This window comes from Oncorhynchus mykiss, chromosome 14 (genome assembly GCF_057628025.1).
Source record: "Oncorhynchus mykiss isolate SJ-2025 chromosome 14, ASM5762802v1, whole genome shotgun sequence".
Classification (NCBI taxonomy): Eukaryota; Metazoa; Chordata; class Actinopteri; order Salmoniformes; family Salmonidae; genus Oncorhynchus; species Oncorhynchus mykiss.
In genome coordinates, this window is record NC_143035.1 from 20147655 (window position 1) to 20167588 (window position 19934).

Below are 19934 nucleotides of genomic sequence, written 5' to 3' on the forward strand. Positions count from 1 at the left end.
CTGACTGGCTGACTGGCACATAACATACATGTGACTGGCTGGCTGGCTGACTGGCACATAACATACATGTGACTGGCTGGCTGACTGAGTGGCACATAACATACATGTGACTGGCTGGCTGGTTGACTGGCACATAACATACATGTGGACTGGCTGGCTGGCTGACTGGCACATAACATACATGTGACTGGCTGGCTCGTTGACTGGCACATAACATACATGTGACTGGCTGGCTCGTTGACTGGCACATAACATACATGTGACTGGCTGGCTTGTTGACTGGCACATAACATACATGTGACTGGCTGGCTCGTTGACTGGCACATAACATACATGTGACTGGCTGGCTGGCTGACTGGCACATAACATACATGTGACTGGCTGGCTTGTTGACTGGCAGATAACATACATGTGACTGGCTGGCTCGTTGACTGGCACATACCATACATGTGGACTGGCTGGCTGGCTGACTGGCACATAACATACATGTGACTGGCAGGCTGGCTGACTGGCACATAACATACATGTGACTGGCTGGCTCGTTGACTGGCACATAACATACATGTGACTGGCTGGCTGGCTGACTGGCACATAACATGCATGTGACTGGCTGGCTTGTTGACTGGCAGATAACATACATGTGACTGGCTGGCTGGCTGACTGGCACATACCATACATGTGGACTGGCTGGCTGGCACATAACATACATGTGACTGGCTGGCTGGCTGACTGGCACATAACATACATGTGACTGGCTGGCTTGTTGACTGGCACATAACATACATGTGACTGGCTGGCTGGCTGACTGGCACATAACATACATGTGGACTGGCTGGATGAGTGGCACATAACATACATGTGGACTGGCTGGATGAGTGGCACATAACATACATGTGGACTGGCTGGCTGAGTGGCACATAACATACATGTGGACTGGCTGGATGAGTGGCACATAACATACATGTGGACTGGCTGGCTGAGTGGCACATAACATACATGTGGACTGGCTGGATGAGTGGCACATAACATACATGTGGACTGGCTGGATGAGTGGCACATAACATACATGTGGACTGGCTGGATGAGTGGCACATAACATACATGTGGACTGGCTGGCTGAGTGGCACATAACATACATGTGGACTGGCTGGATGAGTGGCACATAACATACATGTGGACTGGCTGGATGAGTGGCACATAACATACATGTGGACTGGCTGGCTGAGTGGCACATAACATACATGTGGACTGGCTGGCTGAGTGGCACATAACATACATGTGACTGGCTGGCTGGCTGAGTGGCACATAACATACATGTGACTGGCTGGCTGGCTGACTGGCACATAACATACATGTGACTGGCTGGCTGGCTGACTGGCACATAACATACATGTGACTGGCTGGCTGGCTGACTGGCACATAACATACATGTGACTGGCTGGCTGGCTGACTGGCACATAACATACATGTGACTGGCTGGCTGGCTGGTGCTTTACTTGTATTTTTTTGTTGGTTCTTTATTACTTCATTTTTATTTGACATTTTGGATGAGTGGTGCTGTCATACACTGGATTTACTGGTAACTATAATCATATACATTCAATACGTTGATTTTGACTTGGTTGACATATTGCTGTGTTACTTCTAGACACTCTGAACAGGAAGGTTATGTTTAGTCATTAGTTGAACTTTGAGATACAGCACAGTGGTTTCCACTACAACATAAAGTCGTTCTGGCAAAAAAAACTAAAGCAAGCAGCATTGAATCAATGAAAATGTCTGACTGTTGCAAAAAAGTGTAGTAACAAAATGTTGATGCTAAATGGATGGATACTGTAGATAGTGTCACAAAAGAAGCCCTGTTGAGTTGAAAGGGGTGATCGCAAGTGAATATTGTAGGCAGGGCCAGTGAAGAGTGGTAGAAGAGGTATGGATGCAGGTCTGGTACACAGGCAAGTAGCAATGGAGGCACTTTGAAGTGGTGTGTCCTGTGAATCATTTTGAATGAACTACAGTATATTCTAACTTCTAGAAATAACTTACAAGATCGAGAGATAAGAGAGCATTGCAGTGCTGTTTTGCAGCTAGAAAATAAGGTGTGATGTGAGTCCAACCAAATGGATAGTTTTTGTTTGCTTCACTTCTACAGGACACACTGGATATGTTCAGCATTCAACCAATAAGAAATCACCGGTCAGAGAGAGTTTACATGGGAAGAGTTAATGCCTTTTGAAGTATTGAGAAGTCAACTACAGGTCTAGGCCTGAGGATAGATAAAGGAAACTGTTAGCTACTTACCTTTTTCACCTCGTACTTGATCGCCAGTTTGACCCTGCTCAGGAGAGAGCGAAGGCCCTGCCCCGACTCCTTCTCAGCAGTAACATCTCCATTCAAAATGGCTTCCACTTCCTCTGTGTCCCGACAGAGGTCCAGCACTCCCACTACAAAGTCCTTACACTGCATAGACAGCTTGCGATAGTCATTCTGGACAGAGAGAAAAACAGGTTAGAGTCAAGTCAGCTACTGGAGACAAGGAAAGGCAAACTCAATTACAAAGGTAACGTGACGCGAACAGAATATAAACTTAGTGATATTTTTCCAGCAAACATTATGTTATAGAAGATATACAGAAATAGTGAGAGAAAAAAATACTTATGCTTCTCTGAAAACACTTTTAGCATTTCTGAATAAGTAATGGGTCCAATAGTGGTGACCCAATGGGGTTATCTGTGTATCTGTGTCGACATTAGCTGAACTCAAGAAAGGGTTGTATATCCACATGACATACAATTGTATTATTAAGTAGGAAAATCTGAAATACAATTACATCTTAATACTGTGCAGGATTATACAATCAATAGTAAGGATTACAATAGCTCGGAAATGAATCTCCAAGAAATAAAACGTTCATAGAAATGTGGTGTTAATGCTACAATGTGAAATGTATTTTAACCCCTATTTTCACAGGATTACTGTCACTATAGGAGGAGGTAAGGTAATGGAATTGTTATCGGAAAGCATCCGCAATTTTATTCTCGTGGAAGCAGTTAAATTGGTAATTTCAGCATTTCTTAAATAGGCCTACATAATACTAGTCTAGTCCTTTGCGAAAAGACATCTCAGTGTTTTGATAAAATGAACGTGCTTGCCAGGTGACAAGATTGACTGTACTCAGCACAGTATTATAAAAGTATTTAATATAATTTTCTCCCTATTTATAGAAAGTATACAGTCGATATTGATGATACTGGCCTCAGTATTACTTAGTATCATATTTAAGCTGTTAATTGAACTTCTGGTCAACCATCCCTAGCTTAGATCACTCTACTTGTTGGAAAGCAATCCAATATTAATGTAATAAATACTTTGTCTACAAGGGAGGAAGAGGCCATGCATGTTTCATTGGTATAATTAAAATATCAAGAAGCAGTTTTGCAAATTAGGGGACACAAATGATATGTTTACACAAATGATATGTTTACACAAATGATATGTTTACACAAATGATATGTTTACACAAATGATATGTTTACACAGATGATGTGTTTACACAAATGATATGTTTACACAGATGATATGTTTACACAAATGATATGTTTACACAAATGATATGTGTACACAGATGATATGTTTACACAAATGATATGTTTACACAAATGATATGTTTACACAAATGATATGTTTACACAAATGATATGTTTACACAGATGATATGTTTACACAAATGATACATAAACAGTTATACATATTGACAATGCATTTGAAATGCATGCAGTCTCATGATGAAACAGTAGTCTGAAATTCTCTTGGTACAGCTGACTTTGTCCTTATAGCACACTGCCAAGCTGTAGCCTGTCCCTTTAACCTATGGTCATACTTCCATAGTGAATAATTCCAGAGTCACCACTTTTATTCACATTGTTGTTTAAACCTTGCTCTAAGAACACAATTAAAGGCGCATTAAGCTAAAGGCTTATCTTCTGCTTTTAAATGTGTTGTTTGTCCTTTATACTGAGAATATTTAGTCTGGATTTCATTTCCAAGGAACAACTAGACTTTGCTCAGCATGCGTCTGTCACTTTGTTCATGTCTAGTGCTTTATTCTTTCTAATTGTGATGGATTGTCATAAACCATCTGTTCAAAGATACTGTCAAATACTGTGTTTGACAAGCCCAAACCCTACATTCTCAGTCACTCATAACTGAACATTGTGATCCAACTCTCAAGTGAAGTATTGCACCGTGTGAGCAATTTACTGCCTTTCATTCACTAGAACATGTTCCGATATACTTCTATCATCTCACTGCATCTGTCAGAGGGAGGCAAAAGGACAACAGAGAACAGATGGAAGAAAACAGGTATAAGGTCAAAACATAATAATTGAGAGCTATGTGATGTGTTCTCTACGGAAATAGCTTTTCAGTTTCTTCTGTGTTAAGTGTTGTATCAGACAAACCTGAAAATCCCAACAGGAGAAAGTTTTGATTTATGAGACAGGGTCAAACAAGCGTCCTCTTCTAAAATGTTCATTTACAAACACATTCAGTGTAGCTTGTTGCATCATACCAAGCTTGAAATGGTTGTTAATGTGTCATATGTTTAACAGCATGAAGCACTCTAGTAAATGTGGGTAACTTAATAACAAGCTTTTGTGGCAATATAGTTCAGTGAACTACTCAAATGAGACAAATAATTCAAAAATGTATTCTTAAAGGAGAGGGCAGGTTTGTTTTTTGAAACACTACTGGTTTCTCTCTTTCCCATTAACAGCTCTGGAATTCACATCTGTCACAATGTTTATCTGCAGGCTGTGGCTAAAATGCAACTGTAGTCCCAAGTGACGCAGCGGTCTAAGGCACTGCATCTCAGTGCAAGAGCTGTCACTACAGTCCCTGGTTTGAATCCAGGCTGTATCACAGCCAGCTGTGATTGGGAGTCCCATAGGGCGGTGCACAATTGGCCCAGCGTCGTCCAGGTTTGACTGGGGTAGGTCACCTATGTAAATTAGAATTTGTTCTTAACTGACTTGCCTGGTTAAATAAAAAATAAAAATAATGCACAATCTGACAGGCAGCCAGATATGCTAAAAGACAGATTACCCTTGAAGTAACAGCAAGTAATTAGCCAGTGTGCAGCTAGGCACTTTTTTAATCAATCTCAATGAATTTATGTAGTTAAACATATTTACCAGGGAGAAGCAATTGTGCTGCGTGGTCTCTTTTTTATGGCTCTTTTTATCCTGGTGGCGACATCAGCATAACACACATACAGGTTGAAGATTCATTACATTACACAACATCGGTTTTAAATAAAAACATGAGGCTGAAATTAATGGAGTTGTTAATTAAGCAGAATCAACACATCGCTATTGTACATGACTTTACCTGATAACAATCCTCAATTTAGTTAGTACTATTCCATGTCAGAATTCCAAAGCATTCAAAATGATCAAACATTACACCTTCAAGCTAAATAAAGGAAAACAAACATGGTTACGCCTTGAAACTAAATGCAGAAAAAACAACAGTCAGCAAGCAGTTAGCTTCTGAGTAGGAGAAGGTCAGCAAAATTCTGTGAAATTTCCCCAAATTCCTAGGATATATGTAAAACCTAAGAATTCAGAAATAGATTTCTGAAAAACCTACGCATTTTGGAAAGTTTCAGAAAGTTTGCAACCCTGAGTGCAGTAGTGTCCTACCTTGAACTCCTTCTCGATGTTGGCCAACTTGGTCAGTTCGTTGCTGAGCTCCAACGCGGTGAGCACTGGGTCCTCGCTAGACAGTGACAGGTAAGCCGGGCTTGCCAGGCCCCGGTAGGCATTGATGCGTGAGCGTGAGTGGCTGAAAGCGTCTTTGCCCTGTTTCTCGGCACATTCTACACACTTGCAGAAGTAGTCGTGCGGCCGCTCGATGCGCGCGCCCTTCAGCAGCAGCATGTGCACCACCTCGTACTTCTGGCAGTGCGCAGACAGAATGATGGGGGTGATGTCGGGCGAGAAGCGCGTGCCATCCTCATCGTATGAGTAGAAGTCGTCGTCCTGCAGCTCGCACGGACTCCGTGTCAGTCGCTCGCTAGCCTGGAAGGATGGATGGGCCAAGATGGTTTCCACTATCCTGACGTAGCCTTTCGAGATAGCCAAGAGCAGGGCGTCACCGATGCGTGCCAGGTTATCCCTCCGCAGGAGCAGTTCCGTCACCTCCAGGTGCTCATTGCCCACCGCCAGCTGCAATGCGTTCTGGCCCATGTAGTCCACGCAGTTGACATTGAGCGTGGTAGAGTCCTCCAGCATCTTGCGGACCACAGGGATGTTGCCGTACTCTGCCGAGTCCAGAAAGCGCTCTTCCTCGGCGGTCATGCTTGTGGTGCGGTCGTTGAACATGAAGGCCGGCCCGCGCATCTGTGGTCGACGACCCTTCTCCCTCGCCGCTATCATCCGCCGATGGGCGGGGAGCTCAATTTCCGCTGCCGCTTTCCTTGCAGAGATGGAGAAAACGACATTATGGTTACTTCCTCTGTGAAGAGCGCTGACTTTTGCAAACATACTTACCACCAAGTTGTATTAACTACCAGCTATAAAGAACATTACCCATCCAGGATAATAAAGATGACCTACTCTACCAGTCAAAACCAGTCAACTTTAAATGGACTCAACTTCAGTTGTAGACCTGTTTTACAATGTCTACAAAACCACCCTTCACCATTCAAAAAGACCAGTGCTATAAGAGCAGAGATTGCAAGGCATGCTTGCATTTTGAATTATGTTGCGTTTTGGCATAAGGGCGTATCTAGAGCATCATGTTTGGTGTCTGCACAGTTTGTTGTTCCTTGATCCATAGCTATGTCATCCTACCACCCCATGCCATCCCTACGTCCACAACAGAGTGGAGAATGGCAGCAGTGTATTCATTAGAGCCCAGCACCAATCCACCCCAGCAGTCTCAGTGAAAAGTGCAGTGACAGAGTTCCCCACAGACTGTGGAAGAAATCCTTCTGGCGTTAATAGCATTTTAATGAAACACAACAGATGCCTGGGTGATACAACTACAGGTTGCACTAACATATCAGGGGTTTCTGTGCCAGGTTTCAAACCAAGCAAGTGCTCCTGCCAGAGATGAGAGCCATAGTCATAAAGCACATGTTGGAATACTTGTTTCTGATAGTGGATTAATAATACCCAGGGTGTTTGGGAAGTATTTGACAACAATTGGTAATTGAGTAATAGTAGTTGGTCCATAAAATTGGAATGAACTTGACATTTATTATTTAACATTTATCAAATTAAATTAGTAGACAATTAATAGACAATTCCACTAATTCAATTCGGTTCCATTCCCTCTCCCTTTATAGCCGACCAATTCAATTCAAGTCCAATTTTGATTTAAAACATCAAACCCAATTTCAAGTCAATTACAGCTGCTATTACTACTTCTCTATAGATAAGAGCACTGTCATTCCACTGTCCTTGGTTGACAGATGAGTAGTGCTAGTCAGTTTGGCACACAAGGTAGGCTCCCTATCTCCCCCTCTCCATACCTCTTCTGAAGGAAGAGTACTGAAACTCTTTTCCACCATTTCCCCTTTAAAACACAGAAAGGAAATGTCATACATTGTATAAACGATTTCATCTTCATCAGAATCCTCCTCAAGCAGGGCATTTTATATGAGCGTGGTCTCCACGAGACCTGTTACACTTTTATTTTATTTTCCTTGAAGAAGTGTGTCACCCGAAGGTAAAGTATGTCACCTTAAAGTTAGTATGTCACCTTAATTAAGGTAAAGTATGTCACCTTATGTCACGCCCTGACCATTGAGAGCCCTTGTTTCTCTATGGCACATATGTCAGAGTCAAGGCCCGCGGGCCACATCCGGCCCGCAAGAAGGTTTTTTACGGCCCCTGGGATGATCTTGATTTATTATTAGAACCGGCCCGCAGCAAGCCGGCAGCCCGCAGATCTTTTACACGCACCAATACTACATTTCCCACAATGCAAAGGTGACGCACCGAGCAGTAGGCTGCTTCATTTCAATATTTATTGGCACAGCAGTCGTCAGCATCACAGTAAAATTAACTTTCAGATACCCATCAAAAATGGCAAAACGGAAGGTGGATACTGAGAACCGGGGGTTTCAAACAAGGTGGGAGTCGGAGTATATGTTCACGAAGGTAGCTGGAAAACCTGTGTGTCTTCTGTGTGGAGAAAGTGTGGCGGTACTGAAAGAGTATAATCTGAGACGACATTATGAAACGAAACACGCGGACAAAAACAAGAATATGGACATGGAACAAAGGCTACAAAAGGCAGAGGAATTAAAACGAGGCCTCAAATCTCGACAGGCTCTGTTCAAAAAAGCCAAATCACAAGGCCAGGCTGCTGTCAAGGCCAGTTTTATTTTGGCAGAAGAGATCGCTAAATCAGCCCGGCCATTTACGGAGGGGGATTTCATCAAAAACTGCATGATTAAAGTTTGTGACGAAGTTTGCCCAGAAAAAAGGCAACTCTTTTTAAATGTGAGTCTGAGCAGAAACACCATTGCCGAGAGAGTAGACCAGTTGTCCATCAATCTAAAAGAGCAGCTTGTGAAAAAGGGAAAAGATTTTATTGCATATTCCTTGGCTGTGGATGAGAGCACCGACATTTCTGACATTGCCCAGTTGTCAATTTTCATCCGCGGAGTGGACTCCAGCCTAAGCGTGACAGAGGAGTTTTTGGCTTTACGTCGTATGCATGGCACAACTACGGGGCATGATTTGTATGAAGAGGTGTCAAGATGTGTAAATGAGATGGAGCTGCCTTGGGAAAAACTCGTGGGTTTGACAACCGACGGAGCACCTGCGATGTGTGGACACAGGAGCGGACTGGTGGCGAAGATACGGGAAAAGATGCAAGAGGAAAACGCGACAGGTGAGCTGACAGCTTATCATTGTATCATACACCAGGAAGCGTTGTGCGGTAAAGCCTTGAAAATGGAGCATGTAATGAGCATCATCACGCGCACAGTTAACTTTATCAGAGCCAAAGGTTTGAATCACCGCCAGTTCAAGGCATTTCTGACGGAGTTAGAAACGGAGCATGGTGATTTGCCTTATCACACAGAGGTGCGATGGCTAAGCCAGGGAAAGGTGCTTCAAAGATGTTTCGAGCTTCGTGAGGAGATTTGTCTATTCTTGGACAGCAAAGGGAAAGACACAACACAACTCCGAGACGAAATGTTTCTGTGTGAAATGGCTTTTCTGTGTGACATTACGAGTCATCTGAATGCAATAAACTTGCAGCTGCAGGGTCGGGATCGTGTCATCTCTGATATGTACAGTACAGTGAAGGCATTTAAAACCAAACTGACTCTGTGGGAGACGCAGATGCGGAAAGAAAATTTGAGCCACTTTCCCAGCTGCCAGACCATGAAAGAGAAGCTCTCTACCAGTGCGTTCCCGAGCCCACAGTTGGCTGATAAAATAGGTATGCTTACCACTGACTTTCGACGCCGATTTGCTGACTTTGAAGCACAAAAAAGCAGGTTGGAACTGCTCGGTAACCCATTTGCTGTTGACGTGGAAAGCTCACCACCAAACCTCCAAATGGAGTTGATTGACCTCCAATGCAATGATGCACTGAGGGAAAAATATGCGGCAGTGGGTGCTGCGGAGTTTGCCCGTTTCCTCCCCGGCACAATGCCCCAGCTGCGCATCCAGGCTGCTCAAACGTTGTCTATGTTTGGCAGCACATACCTGTGTGAACAACTGTTTTCTTTGATGAACCTGAACAAAACATCACACAGAAGTCGACTTACTGCTGAACACCTCCACTCAATTCTGAGGATTTCTTCAGCTCAGAGCCTTACCCCGAACATTGATGAACTTGTGGAAAAGATGGGACACCACCAAGTATCACCCTCAACCTCAAACAAGTGAACATTACTGTGCAATCACATATTTAGAGTTTTTACTCAGTTCAAGTTTAAAAGTTAAAATTTAATATTTGTTTTCACTGCATGTTACTTCTCCTTAAACAAAGTGTTGTTTTTGATTAATAGATTTTTGCACTTTATTTTTTTGTATTTCAATCCAATTATATTTTAAAAATATTTCAGTTGAGTGGATGATAGAAAATTGCTATTATTGTTTTTTCTTTGAAGTAAATTTAGCCCACTTTTGCTAAAATAGAAAATATAGTCTACTGATGGTGCCTTGAATACCGGTTTCTTTCATTTAATGTTCATGTTATGGGGATATTTATATAAAGGAAATTTGTCTTTTGTGTCTGTTGAAAATTAAAGATTACTGACAGAGCCATAAGAAAATATTGCTTTATTTATCTGATCATATTGTAATATATTTGTTAGGTTTTCAGTAGGTTCAATTAGGTTCACTAGACTATATGCGTCATTTAAAATTTTTTCAATGAACATTCGAACAGTCCGGCCCTCGTCTTGTAGCTGATTTTTTTATTTGGCCCTCCGTCCATTTGACTTTGACACCCCTGCTCTATGGTGTAGTAGGTCAGGTTGTGACTAGGGGGTATTCTAGTTTATAATTTCTATGTTGTGTTCTAGTTTATATTTTCAATGTTGGTGTTGTGTATGATTCCCAATTAGAGGCAGCTGGTAATCATTGTCTCTAATTGGGGATCATATTTAAGTAGCTATTTTTCCCACCTGTGTTTGTGGGATATTGTTTTGTGTTTGTGCATGTGCACCACGTAGTCATGTTTAGTTGTTCGTTAATTGGTATATTTTTGTTTTGCTGAAGTTCCTCTTGGAAATAAATATGTGGAACTCAACATCCGCTGCGCCTTGGTCCCGTTCTTACGACAACCGTGACAGAATATCCCACCAAACAAGGACCATGCAGCATGCAACGATGGGAAAAATAAGTTGGACCTGGAAAGAAATCATGGAAGGACAGTAGACCCTTCCTTGTCAGGAGTTGCAGAGGACGCAAGAAGGACGGCGATGACGCCGGGGACCGCGGCCACAGAAAGGCACATGGAGCTGGCGGCTGAGCAGAGGGAAGAGCCAGAGACCATCTGGGAGGTGATAGAGAGGTGGTCGGTTGACCCAAAGAGAGTACCATAGCCCGCCTGGGAGTCGATGGAACAGTGTGAGGAGGGATACCGGAGAATGGAGTTGGCTAGGAATATGCGTCAACGCAGGCGTTTGGAGGAGCGTGTCATCCGTCCGGTGGAACCTGGCCCGGCTCCACGCATCTGGCATCCAGTGCGCCTCCCCAGTCTGGTATGTCCTGTGTCTCCTCCTCGCACTCTCCCTGAAGTGCGTGTCCACATATTTATTTCCAAGAGAAACTTCAGCAAAACAAAATTATACCAATAAACAAACAACTAAACGTGACTACGTGGTGCACATGTGGACTGTTGACCGTTGCAGGAGGTTCCGGACTGTGGACCATTGCAGGAGGTTCCGGACTGTGGCCCATCGCAGGAGGTTCCAGACTGTGGACCGTCGCAGGAGGCTCTGGACTGTGAACCGTTGCCGGAGGCTCTGGACTGTGAACCGTTGCCGGAGGCTCTGGACTGTGAACCGTTGCCGGAGGCTCTGGACTGGGGACCGTCACCGGAAGCTCTGGACTGGGGACCGTCGCCAGAAGTTTCCCGTGTATCAAGTATGGTCGACCACCCAAAGGATATTCAGCCAAATTGATACAACTGTGGGAAGCATTGGAGTCAACATGGGCCAGCATCCCTGTGGAACGCTTTCGACACGTAGTAGAGTCCATGCCCCGATGAATTGAGGCTTTTCTGAGGGTAAAGGGGGGGGGGGGCATGCTACTTTGCAGTATGCTACGTTTAGTCCCTTAACACCCATTGTCTTGCTGTGGGTAAGTAAATACGGTCAAACTGTGGGTTTGCTGACACGCAGGATCTATATCTTGTCCGGCTTGTCCGATAATTATCAATGAAAGGAAGTTCATTTGTAATTTGGGTGACTATCCGTTATAATCAAACCGGCATCAAATTAAGTTAGACAAAAAACAAATAAAGTGCCAGCATACTGTACAATACATGGGCAAACAAAGTGTAAACAAGTGATGGGAATTCAGTTAACCTTGCATTGGTGACCTTTGTCAATAGCCTGAAAAAGCAATCAATGTAATGCCTCGCTTCCCATATCAAACCGCACGCTCATTTGTTCATATTTGTTTGATGAGTAATGCCAGGCAAGGAAAAGTCATCAAAGGAGAAACATTTTTAGTTGAGTAAATTAAAGAGAAAAATGGACTCAGCTTATGAAATAGGCTACCAATGAGAATGTACTGTGAACAAAAATGTATTCCTTGGTTAACTATTCTATTTAAAAAATAAAATAAAAAGGGTTAATTAAATAACATCCCATAGGGACGTCACTCGGAGCAACATTTCTCCTCCCATAATGGTCCTTGAGATTTGCCCTTCAGCAGGAAATTCATTTTACAGGCATGAACAGCTGAAGACCCTTAGGACTTGCTACCCCAATGACTTGCTGGCAGGCTTGAGGGGACACTGCATCCTCCATATATAGCCAAGTGCTTCAGACACCCAAGGGATAACCTAGAATTAACATGACTATTTCCCCTTTGCCTCGATAGAACAATGGCTGCCAGAAATTGATTGGGTTAATAGGCTAACTTATCATCCTAATTAGAGTAAGAATAGGGTTAGATTTCCACTCTGACATTAGATTTCTTCCACATTGGAGAATATTGGAGGATCATGCATTCAAATAATGCCCTGCGATAGACAAGCAGGGTATCCAGGGGTTGTACTTGGGCGACAGGTAGCCTAGCGGTTAGAGTGTTGGGTCAGTAACCAGAAGGTTGCTAGTTTGAATCCCAGAAGAATCTGTCACTTCTGCCCTTGAGCAAGGCACTTAACTCTAATTGCTCCGTGTCACTGTCAATAATATCTGATCACCTGGCTGTGACCACACTCTCCACGGGTGTCTCCTGGGATGTGGGATATGCAAAAAACACATTTCCAATTCACACCTCACACTTGTACAGATTACCCACATGTACATGCAGTGAAACAGGACAAATATAGGCACCCCTATTTGTCTTGTACATCAAGCTGCCTCACGCTACAGAAAAGGGAGATAGCCAGAATGGCCCACGGGGCAGAAGCCTAGGACAAGGCTGACTTACGCATTCAAATATTATAATAAAGTTATTTACTCCAAAGGGACATCTCTTAAATTTGAATACATTTCCGGAAAATACAACATTAAGGAGAATTGTGTTACCCGTATTACCCTTATGGCTAATGCTTATAGACATTATCCTTAAGGCTAATTCTTATAAACATTACCCGTATGGCTAACCCTTATAGACATTCCCCTTATTTTATTTTTTTATTTATTTTACCTTTATTTAACCAGGTAGGCAAGTTGAGAACAAGTTCTCATTTACAATTGCGACCTGGCCAAGATAAAGCAAAGCAGTTCGACAGATACAACAACACAGAGTTACACATGGAGTAAAACAAACATACAGTCAATAATAAAGTATAAACAAGTCTATATACAATGTGAGCAAATGAGGTGAGAAGGGAGGTAAAGGCAAAAAAGGCCTTGGTGGCAAGGTAAATACAATATAGCAATTATGGCTAACTCTTATAGATATTACCCTTATGGCTAACTCTTATAGTGATTCCCCTTATGGCTAACTCTTATAGACATTCCCCTTATGGCTAACTCTTATAGATATTACCCTTATGGCTAACTCTTATAGATATTCCCCTGATGGCTCATTCTTATAGACATGACCAAATCAATGTACTGTATTCATGTAGCACACCAGACTTTTGGTTAACAAAATAGAGGAGAAGAATCTAGTAATAGACAGGACATAATAGTGTGGAATGCATTCCAAGTGCATCCATTTGAGGCAAAGGCTAAGTGGCTGCAAAAATTGACTTGAGGGTGTAAGTCCAAAAGTCCTATGCGAATAGGGTCCATATTGGGTCCTAATGGTGGTTATTGGTCGATTAGCAATAATGATGGTGCAATAGTAGACATATGTTCACAACCCTTGACCCGAAATTTGGCAGGCATGCAAGGGGTAAGGCAGACAGTAGCTCAACCAAGAGGTATATGCCAGTTTGGTCTGATGGTAGTGCTATAATGCAAGCAAACGCATTCTCCTTTATCCTACTCCAAGCTGTAGTGTGGGTTTGGGGAAGTACTGACCAGCTCTATTCATCACAAGCTAGCGAGAAGCCAGTCAGATGCTATCTAAATGAAATCCATTTTCTCAACACAAAGGCTCCTGGCCTGCCTGGTTAGCTGCACAACATGTAGTTTCCAAAATGAATTTCAAGCCCAAACTGGAAAAAATCATGCTTAAACAGCCCAATTCAGCCATTTTTTTCAATATCAAATCCTTTCTGGGTAATAATTAAGTACCTTACTGTAATAGTTCCATTAAAACTGAATCTGGACTACAATGGGCCTTAAATAAAATGTCTAATTATCAATAGCCCCTGAGCACCAGTCAATACTGTTCACTCCTCATTTAGCTAGTTACTGAGAACTGCTCAATGTTTAATGTCCTCAGAAAGGAAAGAAGCTAGACACCGAACCTCTTATCCGATTCACTACTTCAAAACATGCCACCGTCTCCATAGAAAGTATCGATTGGACAACGTTACAATCAAATGTGCTGGAACCCACGCACCGTATCTTCTCAGATACACATGCTAGATTAGAGAGGCCACACAAAACAACCATGAACTGACAGGTCCCCTTTTATCCTGGTTGAATCAATAGACTATCCCAATGTGGAATTGGAACCTCGATCTAATGATGGATGATACTTCTAAACTCTGTCCAACCAAAGCCTCTTCCTCCCAAACTCTCAGCCCACTCATCCCAGGGCAACACTTTCCCATTCAGCAGGTTAATAACAGGCTATATAAAACAACCACATCTGTGGGCTGTGACTGTGAGTAACCTAAGCTGTTAGAAACAGCACTGTGGGGATAATATAAATACTTCTTCTCCTTCTCATAACCATTCTATACTATAGATGGGCCTATACACACAAAGAGTCCAATAGTAGGTGTGCTGATCTACTGTAGGATCAGTGTTGCCATTTAGATCTTAATGAATAAGATGATATGGATGGACAGGGAGGACTTCATCCCAGATACAACACTGATACTCTGAGATGCGTTGTGAATACAGGCCTTGATCTTTATAAGCCATGCATACTCCTCCTCAGCAATATTTATCCTTCTTGCCCTTCCCCGAGCTGACAAGGTAAAAATCTGTCGTTCTGCCCCTGAGCAAGGCAGTTAACCCACTGTTCCCAGGGCGCCGAAGATGTGGATGTCGATTAAGGGAGCCCCCCGCACCTCTCTGATTCAGAGGGGCTGGGTTAAATGCGGAAGACACATTTCAATTGAAGGCATTCTCCCCCTTTCCCTTTCTAACTCGCACTATGTCTCCTTTTTCCCCTTCACTGTCCTATCTGATTAATAAAACCACAAAAAATACAAAATTCCCACTTATATTAATAGAAACACCATTATGTACCATAGCTGAGCTTCACAAGCTACTCATCCACCACCATACATCATCCTTGTCACACCCTGACCATAGTTTGCTTTGTATGTTTGTATGTTTTGGTTGGTCAGGGTGTGAGCTGGGTGGGCATTCTATGTTACATGTCTAGTTTGTCTAGTTCTATGTTTGGCCTGATATGGTTCTCAATCAGAGGCAGGTGTTCGTCATTGTCTCTGATTGGGAACCATATTTAGGTAGCCTGTTTGGTGTTGGGTTTTGTGGGTGATTGTCCTTAGTGTCCTTATGTCCTTTTTCTGTTGTGCGTATGTGCACCAGTATTAGGCTGTTTCGGTTTTCGTTACGTTTATTGTTTTGTCGTTTTTGTATTGAATTTGTGTTGTTTCATTAAACATGGATCGCAATAGCCATGCCGCATTTTGGTCTGACTCTCCTTCACACCTAGAATACCGTGACAATCCTTTTCATCCACCACCACACATCATCCTCCTCTTCCACCACCATGCATCCTCCTCCTCATCCACCACCATACATCATCCTCATCCACCATCATACATCATCCTCCTCCTCCACCTTAGCCCTAACTGTGGTTGCAGACATTTTTCATGACTTTCCCCCACACTCGGTTACAGGCTGCACTCCAGGTGAACAGTTGTTTACCATCAAATCAGAAGCAAACTGCCAGAGCGGTCAGTCACACAGTCAAAAGGTAAAAGTCAGGATTCTACCCATTCCGCTACTGATACTGCCAAGATGGCAGGCCATTTCAACTGATCAAGGACTGCAAGAGAAAGCACCATCCAACAACATGAAAATGTGATGGCTCCTGCTGGTACAGCAGCCCAAACAGAACAAGTGATCTAGTACATTTGAACCCGAGCCGTACACTGACAGGAAAGAGAAAGAGCATCATACACCATGTTACTTTTGTCAAGTTAGGGATTTGGCCACAGCCGGTGAAGACACTGACTGGGCAGAGCCGGACACACTGCCTTAGAAAGTGCATGGACACGAAAAAAGCAATTGAGTCACAGCTTCAGCCCCTGCTAATTATACAATACAAAAGCTTCAATTACTATGAAGTACTGTTGTCCAAGCCAGAATGGTCCATAGAGCAGGAGCCTGTCTCCTGATTCTGTAGCGTGAGGCAGCTTAATGTACAAGACATGTACACCACCTGGACAGGACACAAGTCTACTGCAGGGCTTTATTATTGTACTGATTACTATTGTATGCCTGCCATACACTATTTCCATGCCACTCCAGAGGATGTTGGTACAGGTAAAACAGGTACAAGTGTCATAATAACAATTAACAGTGCAGAGGATATTGTGGTAATCTGCAATTGGACTTCGAGTGACATTCGGTCACATGATCAGGACTCATTTCGCTCACGTCTGTTAATTACATTCATTAGCAAATCACTGATGCTGTAGCTTGTCTGACATGCCTTCAAAAGAAAGAGTATGACAGGTCAGAATTTGGACCATTTTGAAAGGAAAGGGCAATGGAACAAACTACCAAAACAATTTGGTTTGACAATACAGTTGCTTTGCACCATAATTAGAACCCCAATCCAATGTGTAAAAACATTTGCAGTAGGACATGGTCTTCAGGTCTTGTTTTTGTCTTTCTTAAAGAACATACGATAAAGGTAGCTCTTGGAAGGGAAATAGGACGAATCAGAGGACGAATTTCACTGCCTGGAGGAATTCATGACCTTTACTTCCTGGGTGGTCGAGGTGGAACAATACTTTCTTATGCTCTGTCAGTGGGAATCTTTTGCTGAAAATACAGTGCCTCTCCAACTATTCTACACATGCAAGGCACTACTGAGTTGCCATAATGGGTGGACCACTAAAACGATCCCATGGACTGAAGAAATATATATCTATTCTACTCATTTGAATTCTATGGAGTCTCCATAGCCTGAGTGCCAGTCTGTTTGTGCTATCATTCACATTCATTATCATACAAACATGTTTGCTTTGACAATGAGCAAGGGAGTTAGAAAGAGCACAAACAGATCTGGGACCAGTCTAGGGTCTCTACACCTAGGGAGAAAATGACATGTTGGCAAGGCATAACATTGGCAAGGCATAAAATGGAATTGGTATTTTAAATGCAAGATATCCACTTTTCTCATATTCACAAACTCATCATACACCTAAGGAATATCTAAGTAAATATTAAAATGGCATCACACAAGACCTGAGCTATTACTTTACCCAACACAGCAGGGAAGTGGGACTGCCTACTGTTTGAAGGGTTTATTTCTAAGTATTTGCGACTGACTTTTCAAATGTTAAATATACATCTCAGCTTCGTCTGACAATGTTGTTCCATAGTTAGGATGATGTTAAACACTGCACCACTTACCATAAGACCTGTGCTACATTTGATGTATTAGCCCAAAGCAAGTATCACCAGGATAAGATAGTATAAAGCAGAGCAATCACCCATATCAGCCCACTTTACGTCACCACGTGTGACACATGATAACGTGTTAATTAATGGGTACGATATGGAGAACCTCTGAAGACTCGAGTGGATTTATACACACAGCAGTGTGTATTAGATTGACATACTCCTGTCTAGATGATCATCTCTGATGTATGGCCATAACAAAATAGAGTTGAGAGCTAGTGCCTGCAAATGAGAGATGCCTGCAAATGAGCGAAACATTGATATCAGCAATGTTGACAATAGATAGATGAGGCCTAAGAAATCATGCTGTCTCAGAGTCGTTGTACTTTCTCAAATGTGATCTGTGTGTGTGGAATGTATTAAGTAAATGGATTTTCTTAAGTAAATGGGATTTGAAAACAGGAAAGGCACATAATACAACCTGAATCATGCGAGTTATGTAGTAGCCTGCATATGAACATGAGATTAATTAGAACATCTGCTGTTTCAGCATTTTTACATGCTGAGTGAGTCTCAACATGATACAAAAAGTAGGAGACATGTAGGCTACCTGTAGGTTTATGCATTATCCAACCAAAAAGAGTGAACAGTAGCATCATGGTCTCTTGTCTGCACTCTCTCTCTATGACCACGGACTGAATTATCCACAAGGTGGCGCAAGTATTGTCACAAACACTGCCAATGTCCAAAGATGCAGCTACATTTTATATGAATAAAATTCAAATTTTGGTATGGCCCAAAACAACATCATTGCACTAGGCTTCCAGTTGAAGGCTTCGTATTGGATGACTTTATATGACATATCAGTGCAACAGATATGAATAAACGTGATTTTCAAAAAATACATGAGAAAATAAGATTTTTATTCGGACCAAAGGCAGAAAGAAAACAGTCCCTTTAAGTGGCAGGTGTCTTAAAATAATGATTCATTCAATATCAACAGTTTTAAGGAAAGTTTTTAACCCACACAAATATTCAGTAGCATATCTAAATTCACCTGCCCACTTTATTTTGCCTCCAATGAGTTCTACAGCTTAAGTGGCGCCGATAATAGGTTTGTCTACTCACATATTATAAGCATAATATCCAGACGAATCCCGGATTGTTTGGACGGATTTTAGGTAATGTACATCCATACAGCCGTTTTCCTCTTTCCAACACTGTTCATCCTCCTCTTCGGAGAACGATACTCTCTCGTGATACTTTCTGCCCTTCGTTGACATATGGCCAGTAGTCACTCTTTCTGCACACTCTTTCTGCTGTCTCCTTTTTTTGCGGCAAAGCTTCGAAGTCAGCACGTCCGTTTGGGTTTAGGAATGGAGCCGGACGCACGCTTGCGTTCTCCGCAGGTAGCCTACCGTTGGCTATTTCCCCGGGCCGGTGTACAACAGTGGGCTAGTTTGCATAAGTGAATTGAAAGGGATGTTGTAGTGGCCCGCCCATTCCCGTCAAATGAAAGCTCATCAAGAACTGTCTTCATAATTACCACTGCCACCACCACCACCACTAGACTACATAAGAGAGGAAGTGCTTGCCGTGAGGAAATCACCCAAACCTTGGAACTGAAAGATGTTTGCTTGCTTTCCATTATTGCTTTATTTTGATTATAAATCACAGAGACAGCTGAATGAATACTAGTGCAGCACTCTTACAGCAATCTTATCTGCTTGAATAACATCTAGAGTGGTTTGAATTGCTTATGAAAGTATGAATGCATTTACACCTACTAGGCTATTGCTAGCTACATACTGTATAATGGCCAATATGTGCTACAACACATCAAAATGACCATGCAGTTGTGAATACACAATTCCCAAAAATGAGATGACACCATATATCCCCCAAGGTACCTTTACACGAATTAACCATTTGGCATACTGTACATGAAATATGCACAAAGTAAACACTAGATGTAAGACCCAATTACTGGCCACTTTCGTATCTCTCTCTCAACCAGCCCCAACCCGTACTCACATTGATCTCAAGTGTGTGT

The 19934-nt window shown here is 42.5% G+C and overlaps 1 protein-coding gene across 1 annotated transcript in view; it reads right to left on the reverse strand.

Annotated features, from left to right (window-relative positions):
- The window catches only part of LOC110488958 (short transient receptor potential channel 3-like), a 58689-nt gene extending 39412 nt beyond the window's left edge, over positions 1 to 19277 (reverse strand). The window contains exons 1-4 of the mRNA XM_021561455.3: positions 19010 to 19277; positions 5700 to 6474; positions 5190 to 5240; positions 2299 to 2484 (exon numbers count right to left, since the gene is read on the reverse strand). Coding sequence (XP_021417130.2) covers positions 2299 to 2484; positions 5190 to 5240; positions 5700 to 6474; positions 19010 to 19164 — 1167 coding nt within the window. The 5' untranslated portion in view covers positions 19165 to 19277. The remainder of the gene's footprint in view (positions 1 to 2298; positions 2485 to 5189; positions 5241 to 5699; positions 6475 to 19009) is intronic.
- Between the last annotated feature and the right edge of the window lie 657 nt (positions 19278 to 19934).